We start from the raw sequence: 22,300 nt of genomic DNA, 5'->3' as shown, positions 1-22,300 counted from the left end.
CTGGCTCATGGACATTGTTAATGGCATCAGCATACTCCTACACCCAGGGTAATTAGTGAGACAAATTAGCCTAGATGCCACACCAGAGTGAGCAACGTAATTCTGCATTGGCTTGCACTGAACTGTGACGTTCAGCACACAGGAGGCCAAACTCCGCTGGTCCTTAGTGCTCCTTCTCATCCTCTCTCATGCTCTCCTCCCATCAGACCCAGAGGATCCATAATAAAGCGAGGAAAAGCCATCACAAATATTCGGCTTGACATTCTGCATAATACAGGCACCGGCTATTTTTGTGTAAGCCCAAATTAAGCCCGATCTAATGCAGCGTTACTAATGTTTTGGAACAGGGAACACATACTTGTGCAGGGTCAGCCAGTGCCTGGCGAAAGCCAGGGTGCCTGTGACCTGCCCACGGCAGGCATGAGAGCAAGGCAAGTTATAGGGCAATATTTACATCCAGGCACAGATCTCCTTACACACACAAACAGGAGGCACATCTCTGCACACATGTGCGGGAGCCAGGTTATCTGACCTCAGACAGATACTATCTGCAATTCAGGACAGAACAGAAGAATTTATTTTGACTCAATGCTAGCAGAAAATGCTTTTTGCCAGAACAGCTCACTATATTGTATGATAACTGAATGAAGCTAATTTTCAGCAGATTCTATCTAACAGCTCTTAACTGGTACAAATAGTTCAAGGTCTTCAAAGTATACAGTGTTGCATAGTCCCCGATTCACACATTCTGCTAATAACTGCCAGACAATTGTATTGAATTTATTCAAAAACCATTAGCTGCAGAAATTCATATTCTTCAATTCTGCCTCAGATACATGCTATATTACACTTACATTAAGGTTAATGTGCAATGCCAGTTCTTTAACAAAGGAACTGCAAATATTTGAAATTACAGCATCTCTTACTAAGGTGTCTGTTTTAAAAGTTGATTGTTTCTCTCTTGCAATTCCCCTTTCATCCCTGCCCCTGCCAGGAGAGTTGGGCTGAAAAAATGGTGAGAATATTAGAGCAAATACAGGCGCATATTTGAGACATTCTTTGTACAGCGTGCATATGCTACCAGCATTACAAGGATTTTTCTTTCATCTGTTCCTTAAGACATGAGCCTCCAAAATACTTAAAAACCACTTCATAAATATCCTTCGAAAAGCCATCATCACATCTTCAGAGCACTGGTGCGTTAAACGCCTGCCACCAAAAAGACGATGTTAAAATTCGGGAAGATCTAGAGGTGGAAGCTGAGGAGCAGAAGTAGCAAGAACACAGGAATGTTTAAACAAGAGAGCCTCAGTGAGAGGCTGAGACATGGTGTACTTTTCATAAAGAAATAATACACACGTCCTATTCATGTTATAAAAAATGTTACAGGTAGGCAAGCTTCTGTAATTTACCTAATACTCTTACATTCATGTTTCCTTAGGTTTCATGCAATTTATTAAGTTTTCAGCCTTGCCTGCAGCAAAAAGGATAAACAAAAGCAGATGTGAAACTCCCTTTTTTAAGGGCCCGCCAACCTCCCGCAAAGCCTGTAAGCAGCTGGGGAGGGCTGATTACCGTCAGCTCTGCATGGCCAGTCCAGCTGCTCTCCCCAGGCTGAGCCCAAAGGTGGTACACCCTGGCCCATGGCAGGTCTTGCCTCTTTAGAAAGGGCCTGTTCCTCTCTGTTCTGTAAGATTTCGGTTGGAAATATGTTTTGTTGGCCAAGGGTTAAGTAAACCACAAGAACACAGCAGCCTGGAGAAAAAAAGAGGACCAGGACAACAAGAGTGATACATATCCCTGGCTGGTCACAGGGGACAGAGGACTTAATGAACATTTACACAAACAAAGGGCAGACTTACAGAATTTGTTATTGCTCAGCAGGGAATAACCAAGAGATTACACCTTCACTGCACCTACACTAAAAGGCTCTCAGTGACATCAAAAAAGCAGAAGCTTCACGAAATTTGTGTGTAAGACTTCACCATCCTCAGTCACAGAAGAGGAGGTACTGTGCTGAGGCACAAGAGATGCTGGAAGAGCACAGAGCGTTACAAATCCATATTCAGAAGACTGGTGCCTCCATGCCCTGCTGGGCATCAGACAGGACACATCCATGCAGCAGAGCACGGTCCAGGACATCAGCTGGGCCCATGTATCACAACAGCCAGGCTAAAGTCAGCTCCAGTCTGCAACACGATGTGTTGGGTTTGCACTTGGTCAGCTCAGGAAGCACTGGAGGAAATCCCTGAGTCTCTGCTCCCACCCACCCAGACATACCCTCAATTAAAGACCATGGGGAGAACGGACATGAAAGACCATGATACTTCCCACTATTACATCTATTCCTCTCATATTGTTGCAGCACTATTTCTGGTGATGGAAGCCATCAAATAAGCACACTTACTCCATAATCTTGATTTTAACTGAGGGGCTGTCTCTAACCCAGTAATCTTACATTTTTAATGACCATAAAATTCAACTAAAAACCAGCAGGCTCTCTCCCTCCTATACCCCATTGTCTGAAAGAAAAGGATTCAGTCTTTTCCTATTTTGTACAAATCAAGAAACCTCTGAAACCACTTACACACAAACACACCATATAGCAATTGTTTCTCAAACATTAGCAGCCTCCAGACTAAAAGTCTTGTATGCCAAAATGGGTGAGAAGGGGGAGAATCCCAGCTCACAAGGTGCAGCTGAAAAATTAACAAACGGCCTTGAAAGAGGCAGGGCAAATCTGCTGCACTAACACGGCGCTAGTGAGCACACACATAATAAATTGGGGATTCCCCGTGTCAGGGCCGGCTCCGAGCGTGAATTGCAGAGTTCCAGGGAGGATCAATAACTGTCAGAAGGAGAAGAAAGTGAGCACTAAATTCGCTCGCCTTTCATCTTCAACAAATGGAACAGAAAATCTGATGGATGACAGAACCTTTCGTTTCTATAGCGTTCTTGTTGAACTAAAGACTAGTGACACTGAGATGATTTTCAACATACGCTTCTGTAGATCCAGAAGCAATTATAAAAATAAAAATAAAAGAATTTCGTTACAAAGAAGCCCCCAAACCAAAAGTAGTGATTCAGAAGGGCAGGGTAAAGAAAAAATATTAATGAAAGCCCGTGCCAGTGGTCAGCCCCTATCATGTGAGAGTGCAGAGTTTTGGAAGCATGGAGTACATTAAACACAACACACCCCTTGCCTCCCCCATAATTAAGTTAGACATGTGAGAGCAAAAGCAATAGAGGCTGTCTGTTTAGTTTCTCTGCTTGGCAGGGCACCACACACACATGCACACAATTTCTCCTCTCCTCCATTTGTGAAAGGAAGGGGGGGGTGTTGGGGGATAGTTGGGGGGAGAAATATAAAGCCCAAGTGAGCAGATGAACAAAAAACCCAAAGCAAACACAAAAAAAAATTTCCCAGCTTTCAAAGAAGGAACATGCTACTGCTCAAAGAAATGCCAAAATATCTTCTCCACCCCTTTATTCTACTGTACACAGTCACTCAACCCATCAGGAAAATTGTATTAAAAAAATAACAACAACGGCAGAAAGGAGACAAGACCTCTTGTTCAATCCAGCTGGCTTCTGTACCTTAACTTTCATATCAGATATTTATTTTGGCATGTGGGCAGTGGGGGAAGGGGAAACATCTCTGGACACCGTATGACATCCTCCACCGTGGTGTAACAGTTCAGAGCACAGAGGTACGTCTCTGGCTGTCACCCATGAATGCTGAACATGCCATGTGATAATGCACAATGCCTTTGTCCCGTGCAGTGCCACACTGACAAGTCACAAGGCAAGGTGGGTGGGAGGTCCCAGAAAAGAACACATGATCCATCTTCAACCTTATGATCTGGGTTCAGCCAAAGAGGTGGCACTGCCCAAAGCTCAGGCGGGTTTGGGACCAAAGTGATCTCTTGGAGTTCGCCAGGTGGGCTGCCAGGGTCCCCCAGCACTGCAATAAGGTATTTGAGAGGATGTGTCACCTAGGCCAGCCCAGAAGAGGCATATTTCCACCACTGAAATGGAAAATTAAAAGCCTGCAAAACAAATGCAGTGACTCAACTGGGCATAAGGGCTTGGTGTAAAGTCCAGAAATTGGCCTATGCATGTTAACTCCCCCTTAAAGTGTGCATGTGGGAAGGCTACTCCCGCTTTCTCAGTGGAAAGAAGATATTAAATGAGACGCCAGACTAGCTGATGGCAATAAAAAAAATACAAAGAAAAAACAAGCCCCGACCCTTGTATTTTGATCCCAAAAGACCACGCCACATGAAACCAAGATTAGCTGGGGCTCTCTGGTATCAGCGACTGCCTACCACAGCCTCATTGTCCCTGCAGCTCCCCGGCGGCAGCGCGGCCCCGCACCACGCCCTGTGGTTTCCCACTGACGCACGGGCATTCCCCATCCCGCCCCGCAGCCTGCACCCAGCCACCCTCTGGCTCTGCTTTTTGGGAGACCACGGACACCACTCCGACAGCCTCCTCTGGAACCTCAGCAGTGGCCCAGTATGTTCCTCCAGCCCAGTTTCATTCACTTATTATAGAAGGGCAAATTTGTACACAGCCACAGCCAGTTTAACTGCTGGGCATCCAGGGAAATAATTCAGATATTTCCCGTTCAAACCCATCCTCGAAGAGTATTGGAAATGATCTGTCTGAAAATCTGCATCACCTAACAGAGGGAAAGAGTTGCCTGACACCCCCATTGAATAACCTGGTAATTTCGTATCTCAGTCAAATTTTGGTTTGAGAGATGAGGCCTCATCTCCATATGAAAAAGATAAATCAATCTAGAATACGCAAATACAATTTTAAATGAGAGTATCTAGATCAAACACAGATGCAGAACCCACAGCTTCAGATTAACAGCATCCTCCCAGTTTAGTTTAATCTACTTTGAAAGCAAATTACTCTGTGCTAGGCAGAGGCACTCGTTCTCCAACAAAAGAAAGCATCCTCACACACCAAGTAGCTCCTCGAGAGCAAGCCGGTGGGTAGATGGGGCATTATTTCTCACAGACAGGAGCTTCGTGCTGTGCCTTCTCTCCCTAAATGCTGTAAAAAAGTTGCTGGTACTGAAGAACTTCTTTACTTCACTACACAGATTAATGCTCCTCAGGCCAGGTTACACAGCTCTTCACAGCCTGCCCAGCACGATGAGATACCACCATTAACTGAACAGTATTTCAGTCTGAACCTTTCTCCACTGAAGGCAATTTTTTTGCCTCTGGGAAAGATCTGTAAAATATCGTGTAAGTCCATGTTAAAATATAAACAGAAGCAATCAGCATTGTCTCCAAGGCAGGGTCTCTCTGCACATTTCGAAAGGCTTTGCACAAAGTTTCCATGCTTGACAAGGAGCATCTCATGAGGGCAACGCACTCCAGCTGATTGCACAATGACAGCAAGTGCCAGAAAAACTCCAAGTCTAATCTGAGATCTGACACTGACTTGTTGTGTGGGCTTGGGCAAACCACTTAACCTCTCCGCATCTCAGCTTTTCTGCCCATAAATGAGGGTAATAACGCCGAGCTCCCGCTTCCCCCAGGGACTGATAGGGAGCCTTGGGTTTTTACGGCACTTTGGAAACGTGAAGTGCTACGTAAGTGCGAAGTACCATTATCTAGAACTTCCACCATCACCTCAACATGCGGGCGCAGCAGATGCTGGTGAGAAGCGGCCCGCAGGGAAGACTCCAGACAAACTGAATGTACATGATTACCCTGGTGTTTAACTGGGAAGATGTTCAAGCAGCAAAAGGGGGATTTAAATGCCCTTTCCTCTCTCCTCACAGAGACAGGAGCGGTATCTAATACAGGAGGTACCCAGGGCAAGGGCAGCATGGGTACAGAGCCATGCAGGAGTCACTCATGCCTTAGACAGGTACAGCTCTCCTGTTGACAGCATAGGGAAGGGATTGCTCCCTGCTTATCTTATTATCTCAAATCTGTGGCAGCTCTCAATCACACCTCCAAACACCCAACCAGAACAGCAGGAGTGTTTCTCTGAGCCCTTCACTGAACTACCACCACACCTGTATCTCACCAGGCTGAGTCAATATTCACAGGAGAAACATGACAACAAGAAGTATCCAAACCCTTACACCACCCAGCATGTGCTCATTCCAGAAGGCAGGCAAACAACATCCAACTCTTACAAAGTGTGACTTAGCCCATTTCTTGCTTTGCTAGTTTCCCAAACTCCTCAAGCAGGATTCAGGTCCTGTGAGGTGAAGGGACATGAGAGCACATGATGCCCAAGCTCCATGGGCTCGTCCAGGCACATCTTAGAACAAGGGAGGGGGACAAAGCGGAGCAGATGACCTGCTGATTACACCTCACCAAAACCTTAGTAATATAAGCAAAGGTTAAAGATGCTGTTCACCCCGGACAACTGAGCTGCCTTGAAGGGTTATAGACACCACACATATCTACAAAGAGCATTTTCTCCTCAGTGTGCCCCTCTCTCCCCACCTACCAGTTCATCTAAACTAGAGAATTAACTATTTGCTAACTGGGATGTCTAGGAAAAGGTAGCCCTCAAAACTATTGTGGCAACCAGACACATAGATGGGCTGTCCAGCTGTATAGCAGACATCTTGTGAACATGTTCTGAAATGGCACTAAAAATAGCATTGTTTCACCTGGAACAGCAGTTGTGTCTCTCTAGGAGATGGGGAGGAGCAGAGAAGCAGAGATCTCTTGAAGGCTGTTATTATCAGTAATGAGTTTATTTTCAAATCAAAGTTGACTGTTACTCATGACTAGAAAGGGGTGGAAATTTCAAAACAGTCCTAAGAAAATACTTCAAACTACTGACTTCTTTACTTCTGTGTTTATAACATACAAAACCACGGCAACCCAAGCTAGATCAGCATTACATTGTGCTCTGCAGCAAATAGGAGAAATTCATTAAGTGACAAAGCTAACTGCTTTCTGTGACTACACCAGCAAATGAATTCAGTGGTAAGGACACTTGCCAAGACAGTGAATTTATGCAAGTACTGGAGAATGTTCATGGAAAATAAACTTTTATTAATTAAAGAGTATCACTCACTGCTCAACCCAGGGGATGGAAATGTATCACATGTTCCCCATCTCTGCTCAGAGGAGCCCCAACACCAGCCAGCTCAGGAACTGCTTGTGGATGATCTCCAAGACAAAACGCTGAGACTTGTGCATGAGTAACAAACAAAGTTCCACAAAAAATCACGATCTCTTCAGTGATCCTTCACTAACAGGAAGAGCAATTCATTTTGCTGCACGAATGATTAATTATAAATTATTAAATCCAGCTCTACTCAGGATACTTACCCAGGGAAGCAACTGCTCCAACATGTCAACAACTTTTGTTTTCTAAATCTCTGAAACCAGTGTTACTTCAAAACACGTATGGAGCCAGATTTTCCACAGAAGCTCTAGTGTGTGTTTTTAGTGAACACTATCTCCAGTCCTGGTGAGACTCTAGGAGGGACAGCAACTTACTCTCCCTGCTCTGGCCTTTGGAGACAGCCTGTTTCAATGGGATATTGCCATTGCTTTCACTCTCTTCTCTATCTCCCATGCATGTGAACCACACATGGAAGCATCTGGAGAGCATGAGCTTCCTTTCCCCATCCTTATCACACAGGAGAGTGTATCCCCCAAGCAGGAATTTGGGCAGCAGCCTGCCCATGAGCACAAGTTTTGCTGCATTACTGTGTGCAGCAGTCATGGAGGAGGCAATTTCCTGCCCGGCAGGAAGGCGGTGGAGAGCCCTGGGCTGCTCCTGGCCTCAGCAGCAGGCAGGGGCTGGGGGCTGGGGAAGGACAAATGTAAAAGCAGGAGAAAGTGTGGGCCTGCAAACATGCATCAGAACACAAAGCAGCCGGAGGATGCACGGATACAAAAATGGGATACATTATTATTCCATAAATTAAGTTAAAGCAACCTCAGCACATCCCAGACCTTTAATACCGGGCTGCTGCACACCAAGCAAGTTGGCTTCCAGCCTGCAAAATGTTTCAACTTCACTCAACTGAGACAAGACCCACGTTTTATTAAAAGAGGTTTATCTTCCTGCAAATAAACCTCAACAGCTTTTGCGCCCTGAAGAAGCAACTTCAGTTTGCGTCTCACCCTCCTCCCCCTGCCCACAACAAAACACACATTCAAAATCTGATGAGTAAAGAATTACCAGTTGCAGCTTTCTGGACCTTGCCCACGTCAGGCTGGTATGCAACAGGTTTCAATGTTTGTTTTTATAATAAATAAAGCAAAAGCATGATGAGACACCTAAGCTCCTCGCCTCTCCTCTGCCTTCTTTGAAGAAGGCTTTTTATTTTGAGACTTAAGCAAAACAGAAAAGCGGTTAATAAAATAAAGGGCATTCCCTATCTCACATTTCAGCATGTTCCAAATAATCTAGACAGCCTTAAAATACCAAGCTTGCCTGTCAGCCATTTAATGAAGAAATACTAATTTAAAAAAAAATGTAACAAACACGCATGCACACTTTCCCTTCTTCTTATATATCTACTGGTCTGCCCCATGACCTCATTTTTCCTGACATAAAGCAAAAAAATTAGAAGGCAAAAAACCCCCCAAAACACATTTTTTCAAGCAAGGAGCAAAACCTAAATATAATTAAAGAAGTGTAAAGCCCAACTTTAACAGCAGACAAATATGCAGAGAACAGTGTGACCTTCCCTTATCACCCACTGACATGCTTAATCATTTCCAAACAAAAATGCTCTTTTCTGCCACTTCTTCACTCTGCGAGCACCCCCAGCTCCTGCATGGCCAGCAAAGAGTTAAATCTCCCACTATCCCCTGCTGCCTGCGAAAAATCACTGAAACAATTGAGACATTGTCCAGTGAACAAGACTCCCAGGGACTGACATTTTTGTTTATGTCCCAGTTCTCAGCCTGTCAATTTTCACTCCCAACGTTAAAAGCCTGGCTTGCCCCAATACAGTCTGCCCTCGTCTGAAAAGGCTCCACTTCATTTATTTTATTAAAGCTATGGTGTGTTTATGATTCAGAGCTCTCCCCATCCAAGGACCTGTTTGTCCCATCCCCCTGCCTTCCTCCCTGCCCTGCAACAGCGACTTCCTAACTCTGAGGAGGCTTTGCAATGCCTTTTGCAGAGCCATTGCCCAGGAAAATAACTGTGCTTAGGTTAAACACTGATGTCTGCATTTTCCTGGAGTATGAAGTATGTGTTACTGAACTCCAGTCCCTTAAAATAGCCTTTCATTATTAACCAGGGTAGGGTAGAGGGGAAGGGAGTTGGATACTAAGCCAGAGTGGCAGGAACTTTAAAAATAAAAGAAAGTTAATTAAGAAAACAAAACAAACAAACAAAAATCCTGAAAAAAACCAAACCACACACACCCACTCTTGCTACCCAGCAGCAAACTAGAAAATACATGTAATGAAGTAAAACAAACATCTTGGAGCAAAGCAGTGTTTTCTCGGCTGCTTCGCGGCTGCATTTCCTGCCTGCGTTTTCATAATGACCGGAGCGTCAGGCCCAAAATATATCCCTCTCCTTCACCCCTGCCATCCTCTCCCCCCATTCCCAGCACTTTTTTTTTTCCCCCTTCGTTACGCTCTCAATACTTTATCTCCATGAAAAGCACACACAGCGGTCACCAGTGTTTCCTGTTTGCCGAGTGTGCTTTAACTATATCACACCCTCCGCTGCTGCGCTGGAATGCACAGCATATGGCATTGTGAAAGGGTTTACTGTCGAATAATGGCAGCAATGCAGTCCTGCTGGTTTATATCAAACCCTGTCACTCTCTTCACGGAGGTCTCCCTCGTGCTCTCTGAGAGGCAAGGTAAAACACACACACACACACACACACAACTTCAACTCTCATGTAGGACCTCAGTAGAAGCCTGTCTGAATCAAGACCTGCGAACTCAAGGCAAGGAAGATTGCAACTTACGAAGTGGTAATGTACAGCCACTCTGAGATTTGTTTTGAATCTTAGTCCTCATAATGGAACCTTCTACAGGTAAACAAATGGGCTGTTAAAGATTTTTGAGCTACTTGCTGGGATTCCTGTGGGCACAGCCAGCATGGGCTGGAGGACGGCTACGTGCCTGAGCCCCTCTTTTCCAGGGTGGCAGGGCTGTCAACCTGAGCAGCTCCCTGAGCTCTATCCCTAAGTGCAGCTTCACCTTCCCTGCTTTCAAAAATCAGCACTGATATATTTGGTTATGGAAACATCCACGTGAAAAGCAAACATAGACCATCACCTTTCACTTTGGGTCAAAGTTTCGAAACTGCATTTTCGTTTAATTGCTCACAGGTTTATTTTTGGGGTTTTTTTGTGGTGTTTTTTTTTTAAGCAACTTTGAAATGAAAATACTCCCCAAGTAAATAAATAAATAAATAAATAAGTAGATAGATAAAGTGCTGCTTCCAGCTGCAGTCAGGTTTAGCAAGATGCTCACAAAGGTTATACTTCAAAGTGCTTTTTGTGCAGATCTTGAAATGCCTTCCCATGCCCGGATGCATTCGGCCAGCAGACGCTGAAATGAGTAGCAATACTTTTAAAGTCCATTGAAATGCATCCATCCACCCTCTCTTCATAAAAGGAAGCCTTACTTAACAGGCATTTATTATTGCTGAACCAGGGTTGAAAGTTCAGTGTCCTTATAGACCAAAATTATCAAGATTTCTGAGTTTGCAGCCCACGTTTAAGTCCTAATGAGCTATTGTACCCACTCACTGCTATTAACTCTTTGATGTCAGGAACCCATGATGCTCTTTTAAATGTCTCACAGATGTCCAAGGGAAAAAGTGCAAAGCTCACCTGTGCTAAAGGACAGGTGAGCAACCGGGTTTTTTTTTTTGCATTTAATCCCCTCCAGCAAAATATGCAAAGACAACTACAGCATTAAATATGCATGTCAAAGACAGGCTAGCCTACCAGTTTGGACTGTGAACTCAGACTCAGGGGAGCTGTACATTGCTTCCAGCTTTGCCGTGATCTGATATGCAGAACACGTTACCTTTCTGGGAAAGGGACGTGAGCATACGGTGCCTGTCACACCACACACGTACAGCAACCCAACCGCTGCTGAGCCGTGCGCTGCACAGCCCCATCTCCCCTGCATTTGGGCAACCTGAGGCAGCAAAACAATCTGCTTTTCTGACAGTTCCTTGCCTACTAGATCTTCCTAAATACAGGCAACAGTAAAATGATAATGAAATTATCTTTAATTTGCACCAAGCACTTTGACCGGCTCATTACACAGTCACATCGGTGAAACTGTGTCCACAGGGAGAAGCCACTATCATGCTTGAATGGCACTTGGGAAGGGAAGGGTACCTAATTTTCCAACCCCAGACTAAGGCCCCCAATCCAACCACCAGTGAAGAGGAGCAGGATGATGCTTTAATTCAAGAGTCACAAGCCCAGCTGGGCGCCCAGGCGTGGAGCAGCTTGAGCTGGCCAGATGAGAACACGGCACCAGCTCTTTGGCTGTTCTCCTCACCCACCAGTACTGGGACTGCTCCCTCACGCTTTCTCACTGTTTACTCATCCCACAGATTCCTCAGCACAGCGATCTGAGGTGTCCAAGTGTTGCCTACACAGGAATGGAGCTTAACAGTCCATCTCCGGTGTGAGCGGACGCTCCCTGGACGTGCCCCGGGCATGACGAGCGGAACAAGTCACTGCAGGGTGAGCCCAGCGAGGCCTCACAGCACCACTGCAACTGCTCGGCCACATGCTCAGCTCTGGACACCTTCAGTCCAAATGGCAGCTGCTGCCTCACATTTACCCCTCGGGCAGCAACTGTGGAGCAACCAGCATTGCCTCAGATTCACACCGGAGCTTATCCCAAAGTAACCCGTCCTGGCCATAGGAGCCCTTTAATAAGGAGCAGGTTATTTCATGTCCAGTAAACAATTTCCCTCCAAAGAGCTGGACATGCCTGAAAAGCATCAAGATGAGGAGTCAACGTGAAGCAGTTATGGCTTTAGCAATTCAAAATCTTGCTTGCTTAATATTAATTAACCACATAGACACACCCAACATGCAGTGACAGAAGTTCTGCTGCCAGGGAAAACTTTACTGCAGACATTTGGGGTTTTCTAATGATACGGCTTCCATGCAGCTGCTTGGCAGGAGAAGTGTTCACAGCCATAAGTGCATAGTAAGAAAGTCTGGAGGCTTTCAGGTCTGTTCATTTTGCTTTCCTCCATAAAACATCATTTCTTTATTACAGGGCAGTCACACACCCACAACACTCAATACTGACATTGCAGAGCTCTGCAGGCACAGATCAGGGCAACTTTTTTTGTTTTCTTTCCTTTCCCAGACACTACCCTTCCAGCCAGGGTAGGAGACCATGGACAGATTTTGTCCATTTCCCAGTGGGCAGATGAGCATCAAGACCAAAGCCCTTCAACTTTTCTTCTACTACTCCTCCTACACTCCTAGGAAGAAATATGTCAGCACAAGGACAAGCTCCAGGGGAGAAGAGTTCAGGTCACACTATTCCTTCTCTCCCTCTTTCATCTCAGTAGCTGGGGGACAGGCAGAGGCCACAACCATCTCTCAGGAAGGGACTTTATTTCATATAAATGCTCATTTCCAGCATCCCAACTCAGAAAAGCATCACTACACAGGACAATACTTTGAGCACATGCGTAAGTGTTGTCCTGAACACCGATGGACATCAACGCATGTTTAATGATTTCTTGAATCAAGACCTAAAAAATAAAAAGGAAGGGGAAGCTAGTTTCCACAGTAATAGTAGTTGAGAAGTCTTTGAGTCGTGCCAACAGGAAAAATGCATGTTAGAGAACCACTCGCCTCTCCTAGGAAACTGCACCTCATTCTGCAGGCCTGCACTGCAGGGCCCAGGGTCACCATCAGGTCCTTAATCTGCACCAAGACAGCAGAGGGATATGGTTGGAAAAAAAAACCAGACCCAACAACAAAAAACCCTCAAACCAAACCCCAAAACTTGGTTACTTCTCACTTCCATCAGGGAGGTTAGTCAGAAAACACCCTTCCTCTTGTATACACACAAACATATGTGCTCAAACCATGCATGTCCACAACCCCCAACCAGCCTATCCCTCATTTTGCACATATCATTCCTACAGACGGGAGCCTGGGTGCATGGCTACTGCCAGCCAAGGTGGGGGAAGGACTGCTGCAGCTCCCCCAAACTTACTAATTCCAAGACATGAGGCAAAAGGTACATCTGACACAAGAACCTAAATAACACCAAAAGTAACTTTCCTCTAAGGTCTGACACATGTTAGGATTTTAGGTTTAGATTTCAAAAACTACTTCAGTTTCTTTTTTGGTTTTTTTGGCTTTCCTGTGGGGCTACAGGCTTTTTTGTTTGCCTCTAAAATCCAGATGTGGAGGTCATCACTTTCTTAAAATCAACTTGGGAAAGTTACTTAGCATCTGTTCTGACCACATTGGTGAAACAGAGGAGTGAGCAATGCTTCCCCACCTCAGGAAAGCACTCAATGGCTTTACTCACAGGTATCTGCTAGGTATTAGCGAAGCTTCCAAGTAAGTTCCCCTGGAACCAGACCCCTGCCACCAGCCCATTGCATATCCAAACCCAAAATCTGTTTGACAACTATTTCTAGCTTTCTTTTGTGAAAATAGGCACAGAACACTGCTTGGGGACAGATCAGAGCTGGGAGGTTGTTTTACAAAGGCATCACTCCCTGTTACTTGTAACATCTCTAACACCCCAAAGGCTTTCCAAAATGGGTCTGCCCCTTGCCAAACAGGTCTGCATAGGGCAGAGCAGAAAGCATCCTTCCTTCTCTTTATGCAGTGGCTTACAAGGCAGCTCCAGTTTCTTTCACAGAAGAGTAGAAATGTCTATACAGTCCAGAAAGTAAAGTATCCCATGAATAATCTAATACCAAACCACATGAACTGCTGAGAAAAGCAATATTCCTGGGTTGGAGCAACTTGGCAAAAAAATGGTCCTGAGCCCAGCAATGCCAGTTTCCTTCCTTTCTTTTTAATGAAAAATACGTGCTGTTTACTTCACTACCGCACCTGGACACAGCACACAGACCTTGTTTAGACAGAAAATAGGTGGTTCCTATTCAAGTGGGCTCATCTGCACAGGAAAGTTTTTGTGCTCAAGTGTGAATTGAAAAATGCAGAACAACTATTTCGAATTATCCTTCCGTGTGGACACCGTTATTCAGCACTAAGAGTTCCTTTGTGAGATTTAGCTTAATCCGTTTCCAAAGCAGATTAAGCTAAACCACACAAAGGACCTCTTACTGCTGAATAAGAGTGGCCGCATGGAGAGATAATGAGGAATAGTTATTCCCAGATAGCTCCTTCGACTGAGTATTTGGGCTTTTCCACTCTGTGTCAACAAGCCCAAAGCTGTACTGGAAAGGGAAGACTGTGGTTCTAGAAATTTGGGGAAAAATAAGTGCCACGGCCACATCATACCCATTAAATCTTCTGCTCTGCACATGATGGCTGCTCCTGTTCCTGCTCCAGTCGGCACGGGCTCTGGCTCCAGAGGAGGCTGCATTATTCAGTACCTACTTCTCTAAGCTCCAGATTGAATCCAGCCACAAACTTCAGCTGCAGACAGGGTGTGCGGGGAGGAGGACCTGCGGCGAGCGGCCTGCCAAGTCTGCCACCCTCGGTACACATCAACTTTGATCTGACAGGCTCACCCATCTGGCTCTGCAGCATCACCCGGCGCTGCTGCGGCTCCTCACCCGCTGCCAAGGCCGAGCTGCTGCTGCAGCCCTCGCACCCGCCCAGGGCTCTGGGGACGGACCGTCTGCATCCTCTTCATTCTGCCTGGCACAGCCACTCTCCTGCTGGAGAGCTGATAGCCTGCTGATATTTAATTGTAGGCCCACACAAGTCCCTAGAAGTTCATTTAACATGCATGCTCCGGCATAACAAACTGCCATGTGTTTGAATCCAAAATGCAGCTTGCATTCCTCTGTGCTGAAATACTCTCCTAAACCACCTCCCCAGTGTAGGTTTCTCAAAATGTTGCTCTCTGCAGGTTTATTGTATCCCAGGCTAACTACTCAAAAAGGGCCAGAATTTAGGTATCTGATTTGTGTCACATTCAGGATATAAGGGGTTATTTTATAAACAAAAGATACATGAGGGAATGCTGTAGTAGATGCACTTCCAACCACACTGAAGGCAGCACAGCTACGTCTTTCTTAAGATGATCTGATGAGCAAGCTTTTGTCCTGCTTCCTCCTCACCCAGAGAGCTTCAATACTGAGGTATGTCAGAGAGAGATATACTTTGGTGTGTCATAACAAACCAAAATGCCAAATCTCAAGGCTCCAACTTATGTGCAAGACTGGACAGCCTCTTCAGGAAACCAGAACTGGTGCTAGCTCACTGCAATATCCACGGCTATAAACCTGCTGCTCCAGGAGGACCTACTGAGCTGTCCCTACTAATGTTAGAGAAGCCTGTCCTTGCCTGGGAATGCTGCAGCCATCCATCACAAGGTAAGCTACCCCAGCACTCAAAGCCAGAGCCTTTGCCAGCACCAAGGACCAGGTTCTCCCAAAGTCAAACCACACAATTCACAAGAAATGGATGTTCAACAGATGAGGATTTGGTTGAGCCAAGCATATCCTAACACTCCTACTCAGCTGCCTTCTCCTGGAGCAACACTTAGGGTTGTTAACTCCCACAATTTTACAGCCAGTCCAGCAATACTTGCTGTTTTTCAAGGCATGGTAGCCTTGAAGTCAAGTGTTTAGGGAAGAACCTCAGACTGCTTACAGCACACAGCAAGCTCACGAACTGCTGTAGAGAAAACTTTGAGATTGAGCAGAGTATACCCTGCAGGCTCAGGAAACAGAACAAATAAAGAGAACACAAAATGTATTATTTAAGAAACAGAAAACAAACAAAAACAACACACAACCCCCCCCACAAATCCTCATGATCTTTTGAGGCCTGACTCATGATCCTAGAACAATTGGCGTTGGCAGTACTATACATTTTACAGCATTTATTCACAGCTGAAATATCCCAGCATCCAAATACTTCAGAGTTCTTGGAACTACTCACAGATCTCCTGACTACAACCAAGCGTGACAATTTATCCCAGCTGCCAAACCAGCCGCAAGGTGTCTTCTGAAGGTGCTTTAGTGCTGACTGATGTTTGCAGAAGCATTAAATTCCTGCTCACTACACAGTAAGAGGTACAAGCCTGCACATTTCCCCAGTCTCAGCATTACAGCAGAGGAGTTACCTCCAGTACTGAAACAAGGGCTAGAGAGGATGGACATTGTGTTACAGGGTAAACGCAAGGGCATGAAGCAGTCCCCTAAAGTCTGAACTATTCTGCAAACATATTGAATTACCAAGTGCATTACTTTCAAGGAGCCCACATTTCTTCTGTTCTCTACACAAACCGAGCACTAGGTTTCCATTCATATTTAATGGGTACTGAATATAATGGGTGTGTTTTACAGGAACCCATCCAAAGCAATTTTATTGGGCTGCCGGTAGGTGAATTCTATACTTAGCCCCAAACATTCTGGTTTGTACACAGAATTTTTTTAAACACAACCCTCTCCAACAAAAAATCAAAAGGAATTAGTGGTGAAAGATTCAGCCACAAAATTCTCAGCAAGCTTAATTTGTTCTGTGGCTTAATTCCAAGAAGCTCCAAAAATTCAGGACAAGATGTTTGCACACTTTTGGGCATGTATTAATGAAACATTTTATGTACTTTGCAAATTGCCAGAGCAATTAGCCAAATAAAGTATAGAGTATTTAAAAAGGAGAGCGCCACTAAAGGAGCTTTCCAATTAAGTCTGCATGGGTATTTTTGCAGTGTGAGTCTCAGGGATCTGCATGTTGGGTCCCCGACCTACCAGCCATCAGGGACTGAGTGGGCACCAGGACAGCTCAGACACAGCCCTCCTGCCCATGCACGTGTCCCTCTCAAATACCAGGCACTGACATCGGTGATGCCCACCCCAGTCCTTCCCCCTACAACACCACTGTGTTCCTGATCACCCAGCAGACCTCTAGGGACAGAGGAGGGGTCCTATCACGGGTGCAGGCAGCCTGGAATCCAAGAACATTTCAAGAGGTTACTGCAGAGGAAGAACAGTCTCCCTGCAACAAAACATTAAAGACAAACAAAGCAAGAGCTTTAAAAACCCTCTTGGAGCACTGTGAGTGGAAGTTACAAGATTTTGGTTCCAGATGGCTCCACACATACAGGACATACGTATGTCTGGATGCACCCCACTTCCAGCCTGTCTGAAGTGACACTGTAGGTGCATTTTAAAATCTGGCTAAGATAAACCTAACTGTTACTAGTAGGTATTTGTTTTTTTCTTTAAAATGCAGAATTACAAACCACGTAAGACAAAAAACACTGGGGAACAGGCAGGGCAGACTGTGCAGTTTCAACTCTAATTGCTCTGGGAAAAAACTTCTGATCTCTCCAAACCACGCAGAGGTCCCAGACGCCTGCTGTCCATGCACATCGAAGAGGCTGAGAACAGTCAGTACATTTCAGATGGGTTTGCCTTCAGTTTTGCTTGTTGTATTGTGTTTTGAAAAAACATTTTTACTTTCTTAAAAAAAAAAAAAAAAAAGGAAAAAAATAGATACACTACTGCACAGTCATTCTTTGTTCTTGGTGATTCAGTCTACTATATGGCTGTGTTCCTTACACATTAGGCCAAAAAGTACTGGAAGTCCTCCCCCCAAGGTTAACATTGACATTTACTTCAAAATGCAGGAATTTTTTAAACCCCTTACTGTTTTATAAGGAATATGTTGTACTGAGCCACCATCATCTTGGGTTCTGAATGTTTTTGCCGGGTACAAAGGAAACTAAAAGCAAGTCTTTGCACAGCCTGCAGGAGGCAGGATGCCAGGACTGGTTTTCACCCACACTCCTGCCCAAAACAGGGTATGGCTGAGCCAGAGTATTTACTTCGCAGAGAGCAGGGAAGAACAGCACTGGTTTTCTCCTTAAGGTTGTAGGAATGCACACAGATAAAAATGCTTTTAAAGGAGCTTGCTTTCTGCAGTGAGCAGATTTCGGAGATCCTTGCACAGACATGCCTTGCTCATTTTCACTTGCCTGTCCAGGCTGCAACAGAAAATGTTCATGTAAGATGAACATTTGAGATGGGATACATCACCCATCTCTCATCCTTATCACCATGCCGGCAGCACACATGTGGATCAGATCAGGTGCACACTGACCATGGGATTTCAGGACAACTAGCACCCCATTCCCTGAGGGCAAGACACCCAGCTGGAGTCTGCTTTACACCCAAAACTTCCTGCTAAGACTGTTTCACAAAACCTTAATACCTTCAATTAAATCAAAGGTCAGAAAAGAAAGAGAGGAAATAACTATAAAAAACACTTTAAAAATATCCCAGCCTCATAATAGTACTATCTGCAGACTGAATTCAAAATTTTGACCTAGCAAGCTTAATAGTATACTATTAAAACAATTTTTCCCCCAGTTTTCTTTCACCTTTGGACACAGATAAGCAGCATGACTGTGCCAGAGCAAGATGCAAAAAGTCTTACCAGACGAGTGAAGCACCTAAATGTAAATAAATGCACTGGTCTTAAATGGAGCCTCATGCTGTACCTTCCTCAAGACCTACTGAACATAATTTCAGTTTAATATTCTGTTTCTCATTAAGGGCCTTGCAGACTCCCTCAAGCACTATGAAAAAGCAGTATTAACCCAGTCCTCGGCACTGGGGGCAGCAATCCAGCCAAATTATTCATGCTGGTCTTTTGCTTCAATTTTTGTAGTCTTAACTTAATATTCTTAAACAAATCTGAAAGGAGGATGGCTGATGAGCAGAATAGATTTTACTTAAGACATTACAGACGGCCATGTTATACAGCCTTGAGTCATTACACTGAACTCCTAAGGGGAGTTTCATCGGAGCTGGGAGTAAAGGCTGACATGGAGCTTGTGGTTGTCACAGCCAAGCACTGAGAAGAAAGAGTGTTAAAAAGAGAAGGAAAAAAAAAAGGAAGGAAAAAAAAGGGGGGGGAGAAAAAAGAAAGTGAAAAAAAAAAGAAAGTAAAAAAAAGGCAAAAAAAAAAAAGCAGGGGGAAAACCCAAGCCCCCCGCACTCTCCCTTTTCTCTCTTTGTAATCCAGCTATGAAGATTAGCCTCAAATCCTTATTTCAGAGATAGGGGAAAGATAAGACGTGATTTGCAGGTGTTAGCATTTTCCTACAGATCTTCAGGGCAGCCCAACTGATTTGAAGATGAAAAACTGGCATAGGTACACTTGATGGATAGACTAGACACAGCAACCAGGGTAGAGAACCAGTTTCTATCCCTACACATTACACTTGCACAGAAACATCAGGATGCCCGTGAAATACCCATCACTGTTCCACAAAAAGAGTAACTGCGTTTTCACAAATGGGTGAAGAGCCCTGTGCAAGAGCAGCCAGGTCCCAGGTGCTGTGGGCAGGCACAGCAGCAGCAATGGGGACACCAGACATACCTGACACATCCCAGGCCAACTGGCATCTGCAGCCACTTCATCTCCCCCGAATACCATTACCCTGTCTAACTTTGTTTACCAAAAAATAAGACCATTTTCACTCCACAAAATAACGTGGCCTGGGGTCGGTGCCAGGAAAAAGGGTGGGAAAAGCTGCCCCTTACTTATATATTTTAACAGAACAAAGCAAAACAGTTTGCTGCTAGAAATAAACATTAAACCTTGCAGAACCTCCCCCCCTCCCAAAAACCCACCAACCTCCCCCTCACTCCCTCCTCCACCTCCTCTCCCTCCAATATTGTAAGTAGCACAAAAGATCACATTACAAATGCCAGCTGTGGCTCTTTCGGAAGGTGGCCTCCATCTCGGAGGTAGTATATGTTCCTCATGGCCTAAGTGGTTGCTATGGTAAATATGCTTTTTATTGAATAGCAGAGTGAAACAGCTTTTAAAGAGACCCATAAGAACCCCATAAATGGTCAAAACACAAAGCAGATCAGCCTCCCTGGAAGCAGGTTTCGCTTCATTTTCTAAAATGATTGTGATTTTTGAACCCTTTTTGTATATTTTGTTGACCACTCGTCTCCACCTCACCCACACCTGGGTGGAAGGGCTGGAGAGAGTCTGGGGAGCTGAGACCCCAGTCAACCCCCTCAGCACCATAAGCTGCTTTGGGTTTTAAAGGTAAGTGTCCGCTCTCCTGCAGGGCAGGAGGCTTAGGGACAGTGGATGCTCAGCATTGGGAAGCTCAGGTGATCCAAACCAAACTCAGCCTGCCCTCCCCAGCTGCAACCATCCAGGAGAAGCCTCTTGCTCCCCCCTCCATCTCTTCCTACAAGACTGACACCACTCCACCACACCAGAGCCCTGGGAACATTCCCACCCCCTGTCAGTCCTCTAGCACAGCAGTAAAAAGAAATGAATTAAAATAGGAAAGTTTCTCTAGTTCATCTCTTATTAAGAGTAAGATGATGGCAGGTTTTGATGACTGTAGATTTCTGAATAACCAGCCACATGTCTTTTCTCTGATCTCTTCCTCCAGTGACAGCCCAAGTGGACAGGAAGGAAAAGCAAAGTCATTCTGAAAAAGTGAAGCAGCCAGCACTAGATAGCAACTGGGCAGATACCAGTCTTGTTCCAATTGCTCTCTGATGGATTGAGGGATGGTTTAGAAGCTATGGATTCTAAAACATCAGAAATCTTTTTTTCTTTTTAAATAAAGAACTATGACACTTGTAGCAAAGGGCTGACAATTCTCAATTTAAAGAGACAACAATGGAAAAAGAAGCTCCTCAAAATGCTTAGTATAATTGGAGATTTCTAGCAAAACCAATGTGTGCCTTGGATGATCTACCAGCTATGTCAGCTTTAGACTATAGAGCAAAAAGTAAAGAATGAGCAGAGTTTCTATTCCTGGTATTTACCTTATTATCCAATGGTTGTAAAAAAGTTTCAAAAAAAAAAATCATGTTAAACTAGATGATGAATTACTTCAGAAGAAATATTCTGATCTACTACATGCCATCTTCTCCAGAGGTAAATTTGCCAGATGAATAGTCAGAGCTAAGATGTGCCTTAACAATAAATGGCATTGACACTGGCTATGGGTGAGGATGGACCACTGCATATCACCTCTCTTGCAAATCACCACATAAACAAACCATTTCCTCCTAGATCTCTATGGATGCTACTTTAGAAAGTAAAATAAACCCCCAAACCACTCTCATGTAAATTTGTACTGAACATTGCAAACTCAACACTGTTTTCACAATAGAAGCACACAAAAAATTAATCAAGAATTCAAAATTTAAGTTAGAAATTAATAAATAATACTATTTTTTAAAATACTACTCATTATAAAGAGAGTTTTATATCTTGCAGGTAGTAGTAAACATTTGATATCACTGTTTATACTAAATGAGAAGTCATCACAACACAAAGGGACACGTGCTTTGTTAAACTTGGCTCTTTATTTTGAGCCTTCACCCAGGTAAAATGCTGACCAACTCTCACAAACTCTCATCCAAGATTTTACAATAAGGAAAGATTTCTTTAGGTAAAGGACATAGAATAGGCTTGGTTTTGATTTTTCTACTGCTTTCCAGACAGGCTCTTGACTCTCTTCACTTCAACACTGTCAGATGTGTAAACCAGCCTGATTGGACTCCACTGCCACTACATAATTCTACAGTGTGTAAATTCAGAGCATTTTTGGCTCCCTAGTCTCCTGCAAGGTACATGGATGATAATTTCATAAACAGCCCAGTGATAAAAAAAGTATTCCCTCCTTTTACCACAGGCTTGTTAGGGATTTGTTTGTTTTGAAGTGTTTCTCCTTTGGTCTGTGTAAAAGAAAACTGATGACAACCAATGCCATTAATGTCAAATGCCTTTTTTTTTTAAACAAAGGAAGAACATCTTTCTGTGTTTACTTACAACAATGTGTGCTGGAGATGGAGACCTAGCATCCTTGAGGGCTTGTCTACTCTGAAGGCTCCCTGCCTGAACATCAAGCAGTGGCCATTTCATCTGTAGATACTGGATGGAGGAAACAAAAATGGGAAAAGAAAAATGAGTTCAGAAAAGAAAGGCAAAAAAAATAACAAATCTTAGGTAACATGGATAAAAAAGTATAAATTAAAACTTATGCAAGGAACCGAAACAAAAATTAAGACAACCTTACATGTTTGTGGAGACAAAATCTGTGCAGAACTAACAATTTCATACCACTCTGTTACAGTTCAGGAATAAAAGAAAATAAAACAGATTGCA

General features: G+C 44.3%; 1 protein-coding gene across 1 annotated transcript in view; it reads right to left on the bottom strand.

Moving 5' to 3' along the window:
* The window catches only part of TCF7L2 (transcription factor 7 like 2), a 111,818-nt gene extending 89,729 nt beyond the window's left edge, over nucleotides 1-22,089 (bottom strand). Inside the window, exon 1 of the mRNA XM_042019333.1 lies at nucleotides 21,965-22,089. Within this exon, the coding sequence (XP_041875267.1) occupies nucleotides 21,965-22,057 (93 nt within the window). The 5' untranslated portion in view covers nucleotides 22,058-22,089. The remainder of the gene's footprint in view (nucleotides 1-21,964) is intronic.
* Between the last annotated feature and the right edge of the window lie 211 nt (nucleotides 22,090-22,300).

The sequence above is a fragment of the Corvus kubaryi genome, unplaced genomic scaffold (assembly GCF_017639235.1).
Source record: "Corvus kubaryi isolate FWS band 111438036 unplaced genomic scaffold, C.kubaryi_AGA036_p1.0 138, whole genome shotgun sequence".
Classification (NCBI taxonomy): Eukaryota; Metazoa; Chordata; class Aves; order Passeriformes; family Corvidae; genus Corvus; species Corvus kubaryi.
This window is presented reverse-complemented; position numbering and strand designations above follow the sequence as displayed.